The sequence below is a fragment of the Pollachius pollachius genome (assembly GCF_949987615.1).
Source record: "Pollachius pollachius genome assembly, chromosome: 16".
Classification (NCBI taxonomy): domain Eukaryota; kingdom Metazoa; phylum Chordata; class Actinopteri; order Gadiformes; family Gadidae; genus Pollachius; species Pollachius pollachius.
Genome location: NC_136949.1, coordinates 5,232,300 through 5,240,699, shown reverse-complemented (window position 1 = coordinate 5,240,699; position 8,400 = coordinate 5,232,300). Strand labels below are relative to the sequence as shown.

At 44.1% G+C, this 8,400-nt stretch overlaps 1 protein-coding gene across 1 annotated transcript; it reads left to right on the top strand.

The window, feature by feature from the left end:
• Positions 1–1,956: 1,956 nt before the first annotated feature.
• Positions 1,957–3,591, top strand: LOC307088090 (homeobox protein OTX2-A-like; the record flags this gene model as incomplete). Its single annotated transcript, XM_079753883.1, has 3 exons — positions 1,957–2,050; positions 2,496–2,647; positions 2,965–3,591. 3 exons carry the CDS (start codon positions 1,957–1,959, stop codon positions 3,589–3,591), a joined length of 873 nt encoding a protein of 290 aa, XP_079610009.1.
• Positions 3,592–8,400: the final 4,809 nt, after the last annotated feature.

Genomic DNA, 8,400 nt, shown 5'->3' with positions numbered 1-8,400 from the left:
GCGCGGAGTCGTGGCTGGCGTCCTGTAATCACGCCAGCGCGTGCCGTCCGGATTATCTCGTTAATTTTTTTACAGAAAAAAAAAAAACTCAGTAGCCAATAATAATTAATTCTCGGACAGGGTAATTATTATTATTGAACGGATGTGGAGCAAACCAGTAGACCGAGTTTGGGTGGAGAAGTGACAGATTGAGACGAGGTGGCCGTTATTGGTTGTATAGGAACCTAGGAGGTGTTAGAATTAACAGTCCGGGGATCCCCAGACCCCCTAAAGTCCCTCTGCAGGTAAGGTGGTCTCCTTTTAAAACGATGACCTTTTAAAAGGAGGCCTTTGCAGAAAGTGTGTTTTTTTCCCCCCAAAAAAATATTTTTTTAATAAGGAAACATTTACTTATGTTTTATTTAATTTGTTGTATTTTTTGGTGGATTAATGTTATACGTTAATCGTAACAATTTGAGATTGCTTTAGAATTATTTTAAGTACAATTATAAAAATAGCATTTTTTCCAAGTAAGAGATCAATGGTTTTGGGCTTTAGGATAAATTAAACAATCGGCCTATCGATGGTTTAAATTTCCTTTAATCTCAACACATTTCCACTTGCAGTTTACCTGTTGCGTGAAACGTTCCTCTCATTGTTTGTTTAAACTGAGATTAAGTGTCGTTTTTCTAATCAACACTTTTCGATAGTCTCACCTCCCAAATCTAATTACCGACGTAATTAATTAGGGGGAAACCGCCCTTGGGAGTGTGGGCGATGTTAGTAAGAAACAAACTCAGGGGAGGACTGCCTCCAACTTTTCCTAATTATTTGGCAGATTTCCTCAATTCATATTTTAATTCTCCCGCATTTCAATGTACAAGCATTTGAGCGAACCAACAATGGCCCTAAATAGAAACGAAAATAGCGTTCAATTGTATCTGAATGCTTTCCCGTATTGCGTCTTTTTGTTACTTTCCTAAAGGATCTTTTGTTATCGGCCTCACTGATCGGTCAACAGTGGCCTTTGTCTTTGCAAATGGCCCCCCAATCACTTGTCTATTTAGCCACTTCTAACCTGTGGGTATATGCTAATTTGCGCCCGCGAGGGGCTCAGCGAGTGCGCGCATTTTAACGACATAATGTTTGGTTTTGGTCACTTGGGGTTGAGCGGGTGCGCGTCCACGCGGACGGGGACGGGGACAGGGTTCGGGGGAGGGGTGGGGCGCGAGTTGTAATGTTGTTGCGTGTTCTGTGTGCTTGTTATGTGTGTGTGTGTGTGTGTGTGTGTGTGTGTGTGTGTGTGTGTGTGTCTGTGTGTGTGTGTGTGTGTGTGTGTGTGTGTGTGTGTCTGTGTGTGTGTGTGTATGTGTGTGTGTGTGTGTGTCTGTCTGTGTGTGTGTGTGTGTGTGTGTGTGTGTGTGTGTGTGTGTGTGTGAATGTGTGCGCCTGTGTGGGTGCGCGTGTTTTTCTGCATGTGTTTGTGTATCTCCGTGTTTCTGCGTGTCTGTATGTGTGTGTTTGTGCGTGTGTGTGTGTGTGTGTGTGTGTGTGTGTGCGTGTGTGTGCGTGTGTGTGCGTGCGTGTGTTTCTGCCTGTGTGTGTGTGCGTTGTGAGTGGGGGGTGGGGGCTGTGGCGTAAACGTTGTCAAGCAGACAGAGCATCCTCAGTCCAGGCAGACAGCTGGGGGTCTCCGCGCGCGCCTTTAAGAGCCCGCAGAGCGCACGGACGCCCACATTTCAAACCCGACCTCACCGCGTAAAGAGCGCGCACAGACGCCAGAGTCTGACTCCTTCACCGCTCCACTCTTTGCACACATCTCTCTTCCTCCTCTATTCGTGTTCTCGTTCAGTTGGCTTGGATCTGATCGGTCGAGTCTCACACCGCGACCCTAAACGGATGTAAGGAGGATTTTCTCGCTCTTTTAGTTGTTTAAGAAGACCCGGCTCCGTCGTCTCTCCCCGCCCGGACACCAACATGATGTCCTATCTGAAGCAGCCGCCGTACACGGTGAACGGGCTCAGCCTGTCCTCCGGGATGGACCTCCTACACCCCTCCGTTGGATACCCAGGTACGGGCTCGGTTTAATTCGATATAATGATAAGCCCTGTTTCAGTTGATTGTTTGTTGTTGTCCGCTGAGCTCCAGTGGCTGTATAGTCATTCCTCCACAACCGTTCAGGAATAAATTAACTGCCGACGTTTTAACATGAAAAACAATCACAGTTAATCATGCACTGTTCGAGGAAAAATAAGGAATGCATAAATAACAATAGGCATTAATAAATGTATTAATATATAGGCCTGTAAATATAGGCATACAGCATTGTCAAAGCACAGTATTCAATTGCAATGATTTAAATTTTAGTTCACCTCAAATAAAAAAATGGAAACAAACACAAACACAGCGAGTGAATTCAAGTTAAGTTGTTTTAACATAAACACATGTATTTATCAGTAGGCTGTATATATTTTTTGCATCGTTTTCTTATTCGTGGTACTATTTTGGTCTCGCAGCAACACCAAGGAAGCAGAGGCGCGAGAGGACGACCTTCACGCGCGCTCAGCTGGACGTGCTCGAGAACTTGTTCGCCAAGACGCGCTACCCCGACATCTTCATGCGCGAGGAGGTGGCCCTCAAAATCAACCTGCCCGAGTCCCGCGTCCAGGTGAGGCCTCGAGCTTTGTCTTAACTTAATAATGCATGATAATGTTTGATACGTGTGAGGGGGAGATATCGTCGTGAAAGAGGCCTCCTGACTGATAACTATTATATTGAATAATTATTCAATATTTACATGCGGTTAGAAACGATATGTCGGTAAAGTCTAGATCTATTCTTTTAACTCTGTTGTTTCAGCATTATATAGAGTGAATAATAAGTAAAAGTAATTATTGTTTCAAGACGAAATCGAATAAATAACGTGCTAAATAGTGTGCTTTCATGAAATACAACTAAATCTATTTTATCTCCATTTTCCATCAGGTCTGGTTCAAGAACAGACGGGCCAAATGTCGCCAGCAGGCCCAGCAGTCACAGAGCGGCGCCCAGAGCAATAAGCCCGCACGGCCGGTCAAGAAGAAGGGCTCCCCCATCCGGGAGGCCAGCTCGGAGAGCGGGGCCAGCGGCCAGTACACACCGCCCTCCAGCACCCCGATCCCGGCCGTGAGCAGCAGCGCCGCTCCGGTCTCCATCTGGAGCCCGGCCTCCATCTCCCCCCTCGCCGACCCGCTCTCCACCTCCTCGTCGTCCTGCATGCAGCGCTCATACCCCATGACCTACAGCCAGGCGTCGGGATACAACCAGGGCTACACGGGTTCCTCGTCGTACTTCGGGGGCATGGACTGCGGCTCCTACCTCTCGCCCATGCACCACCACCAGCTGTCGGCGGCGGGCTCCACCATGAGCCCCATGGGAGGCGGCAACGGGGGGCACCTGAACTCGGCGTCGTCCCTCTCCGCCTCGGCGTACGGGGCCTCTGCGGGGCTGGGCTTCGGAGGGCCCGCGGACTGCCTGGACTATAAGGACCAGACCGCTTCCTGGAAGCTCAACTTCAACGCGGACTGTTTGGATTACAAAGACCAGTCGTCGTGGAAATTCCAAGTATTGTGAGGGTGGAGAAGAGGAAAGAACGGGAAACATTTTCCTTGTGACTTCGGGGACATGGATGTTGAAAGACTTCGAGGCCCCGGAGTCGGGAGTGGGGAGGCCGTCACTGAAGAGTTGGTGGTCCCTTGTTCCTACCTCGGGCCCCGCGCGTAACGAGGTGGACAGCCCCGTCACCTCTCGGGTTAATTTATTGAACACTGCTGAACTTTTTGATTGATCGAATACGTGGAACTAAATAGCCAACAAAGAACAGCAAGAGAGAGAGAGAGAGAGAGAGAGAGAGAGAGAGAGAGAGAGAGAGAGAGAGAGAGAGAGAGAGAGAGAGAAAAACTTAAGGAGGCCATTTGCTCCATAAGGGCCTTCTTCTTGTGTGTGTTCCGTTGGCATGGGGTCTGTGATCAACCCGCAGTGTGTGTGTGTGTGTGTGTGTGTGTGTGTGTGTGTGTGTGTGTGTGTGTGTGTGTGTGTGTGTGTGAGAGAGAGAGACAACTCTGTCGTGAACCCGGATGCACTATTTAATTTATAAAGTATGTTTATAAGACACTAGTTACAAAGACAATCAGTCCCGTGTGCGCTCACACAAGTTTCCCCCTATGTGTTGTTTTGATTTCATTCCGGTTTCGTTTCCTTTTGCTGTGTTAGAAGTTTGAGACTGTGATACTTTGTGTACATGTATGCCTGTTTGCTGAGCTGTGAATTGGATAGTTTAATTTTCTATGTCTCCAATGTTAAATGATAAGTTATAATACACACTATTAGTTGAACTAGGGTATGCTGGGCGGAGGGATACACTCCTGTGAGGAGGCCGAGCACACAACAATAAATAAAGGATTTCAAATGACAGGTCTGTCCGTGTACATCATTCCCCCCCAAATAAAAGTATCGTGATATTTAGTCTATATCTCATCGCAGAAAACACCATCATCCCACAACACACCACCTTCGGTATGTCTGTCTGGTTAACCCAGCGATAAAACGCTGGTCAGAGACCCCTTTTAAAAAAAAGGCAGGCAGGCAGGAATGTGAGTTATGTTAATCCCGTCTCAGAAGGAGGATAATCCAGCCCTCTATTGACGGGAGGTTCTTGGTTCAGGCCCCGCCGCTGGCCGGTTCACACCGCACATCGGCAACACTTCGCGTTCCCTAAACGCACACTTTAGAACCATGGAGCCACAGCGGCTCAATGGGCCCGCAAAGGTTACTGTTTTAGTTTAGGTGGCTGTTTGACGTTGGGAAATTAACATCAACGTGATCGTTTGTACAATAAAGTAGGACTATTTTAAACAACTAAAAATAATAATTGAAAAATAAAAACTAGTTTTGTGGAATAGCTTTAAAGTATAGGCCCCTACAAGGGGCCCCTATGCTTTGTGATGAGATACAGCCCCAAAATAACAAGTCAATTTGGCCACAAAAGACGCATTTATGTGCGCCATCGGTCACAATGAATGTATTGATTTGTTTGGTTACCATTAAACCAATCACCTCTCATGGAGGTGACGTTGAGCTCATCCAGCAACATGTGTGGATTAAGGGAGACGTTAGGAACCATCCGTCTAATTAGGCGTTTAAAGACCAGGAGACTGTCAACGGGCCTGCTTATTACGGGCTGACTTTTGCTGCTGCTGCTGACATGCTTTGTTACACATTTGACCTCCAATTAGCAGAGAATGACACAATATTACAGAACACACAATTGTACAGGACAAGCGGCTACAGGGCCCAAAATTCCCAGACACACAATGATAAAGGATACACAATTATACAGGAAACATAATTACTGGACATGCGACTACAGGACCCCAAATTACCGGACACACAATGATACAGGACTCACAGTTCTACTGGATCCACGATTATAAAGGACACACAGTAAACACAATTGTACATAAAGGACACACAATTGTAAAAGACACATAATTATAGAGGGCACACAATTACTGGACACACAATTCTACAGTACCAACAATTCTACAGGACACACAATTACTGGACACACAATTAGGCCTATTGACACACACACTTGCAGGACTGGCAGTTATACAGGACAGCAGTGAGGTGACTTGATGGGGGGGGGGTAGCCTCTTTCAATCAAAATGTTAAACGATAGCCTATTTGAAAATGTAAGAACACGGCAAAAAAAACTAAACAAAAATCATTTGTACAAAACTTATTTTACAAGTTAAAAAAGGAGTCAAACTAATCCTCCTTTCAATAATCCTGGATGAAAAATTAAACATTTTTAAACATTTTAATATTAAGGTGCAATAAGGGAAATGCTGAAACAAACATGTTGTAGCCTACACATACATATGGCTACATAGGAAGACATCAGTAAGATAACAATAAAGAAAATACGTTTGGTGAATGCATTTAATAAGGTCTCTATCAGAACATGAACAGGAACAGACCAAGGGCCGTGGTTTTTATGTGAGATGTTTGAAGCAAAGCATAACATCGCATCTTCCTCAGTTAACCCGACTACACCCAATACCGCAATAATAATACATAACAATTGGGGCTCAAACAACACCATTGATCAATATCGAGATAAGTTCGTTAAAACTGACACGGTCTTCATGATGAATGGTCTTATCGCGATAGATGAAAAAAAAAGGGACACACTGGTTCAATTAATGTCAGTGCGATTTAAACTTGAGATCTAATGACAAAAAAAAAAGCAGTAAGTCAACCTCCGCGAGAGCTCCTTCAATCCCCAAGTCTCCGTTCTGCAGCGTTTGCTTTTAATTAAGCAGCGCCGGGCCCCAGGAGCAGACATATGGGCCCCACAGATGCGCTCCATTAATCCTCTCCACGCATCTGAGGATGTTAAACAATAACCATAATTGGAAGCGCCCTCTCTGCGCTAAGACGACAGCACATTTTGTCCACCATTGCCGCCTCGGGCAGGGCTTTCCCGAGCGGCAGCACTTCACCGCACGTCCAGGGGATCACCGGCCATGAGCCACGAGCTGACAAACTAAACATAAACAAACGTAAGACGCATGGCGAGCGCTTGAGACGCGTCTGGAGCGCCGCGCAGCGCATCGCACTGCACGCACACGCTGCAACTATTGGGGCATTGAGTTGATACTCATCAGCGAAGGGGAATATCACTGCTGATTTGATTCAATCAATCGTAAGAGGGGTGGTTCATGCAGTTACAAAGGCTTAACAATGACCTTATGGGTCATTGTTACTCTTAGACATGACCTGTTTGGTCATGTCTAAGATCTTTGTATTTGTCTTATCAGAGATACTTCCATCTGACAGAAACATTTACAAAACCTACACAATCATAATTATATCATATCAAATTATATATAATGTAATACATTAAAATATATCATAACATAATTAATATATATAATTATATAATATTATATAATATTAAATAATATATTACATGTAATACTTGCATGTAATACTTGCACTAGGTTCTATGAACATCTTTACTGTACCGACAGCGATATATTGTTTCACTTCTTATGACAAATGTACTTATTGCAACAAATGCACTTATTGTAAGTCGCTTTGGATAAAAGCGTCTGCTAAATGCCCTAAATGTAAATGTAAAATGTAAATGTACATGATATTAAGTAATATTAATACAGAGCTCACTGTGTGATGCACAGATATAATGTTAAATGTAACAGAAGGAACCCTGAAATAACTGCCATATTGTGGGACAAGATGCCTACTTTCCCTCCAAAAAGGCAGATGCATAAAATAAGCATAAACACGATTTAACGCAAGTTAAAGTAGTTCATGGCAGAATAGCATTGTGGAGGTAACCAGCCTGTGCTGGTGGGAGAGTGAATGCGAAGACCATTGTTATGCAGAACTTTGTGTCCTACATTCCCCAAGAGCCAGGGTCCATCAGTCACATATCAACACACTTCATACATAATTAATAGTCATAACAACAATCCCAGCCCCCTAAATCTTATGAAACAATAGCGTGTCTGTGTCCTGGGGAACCCACAGCTCTGTCCGTTGAACATTTGGGGTCCTCTTCTGTCAATGTGTGTACCCACAAAACATACAGCACACAGACGGGGCCCGCTCGCAAGTACACAAGCACACAAACACGCACAGACACACACAAACACACACACGCATGCAGACGCACAGACATGCACACACACTAGCATGCAGACACATAGACGTGCACACACACACACACACACACACACACACACACCAACACACACACCCATGTGCAGATGCCACATGCACGCACGGACACACACACACACAAACATACAGACACACTTTCTCTAAGTGTGTTAAACCGGCTTTCGTTTCATGAATTACATGCCTTGATGGATATAGCCTAGTTTTATTTTGAAGTAAATATCAACAAGTGGCATCTAAAGTGACTTTATAACAGGATCAGCTTGTTTTTTAACTGACACATTTGTTTTTTAGAAAAATGTGGGCAAATTATAGCAAGAACATATAAGATATTTGGTTTTACACTCACAGAGAATGCCAACCGTAATCAAATTAAGGATGAATAAACATATGGCGATTCAATTTGACTAAAATTTATATTTTAAGTGTTGACTATCCTTGTGATATGATCTTATTTAAATAAAGTCATATTGAATGAATTAGGACAAATACATCTGGTTGATACAACAAGGGGCTGAATAAGAATGCCATTACGATTAGAAAAATGACCAGAAATTAGGAAATAACAGTTATCCTGCTACATTGACATTGTATTTCGGAATTCCGAATTTTGAATACCGAAATCCAAATTCAGTAAGAGTATGAAAAACATCATATTTGCCTTTGACAAGTAAA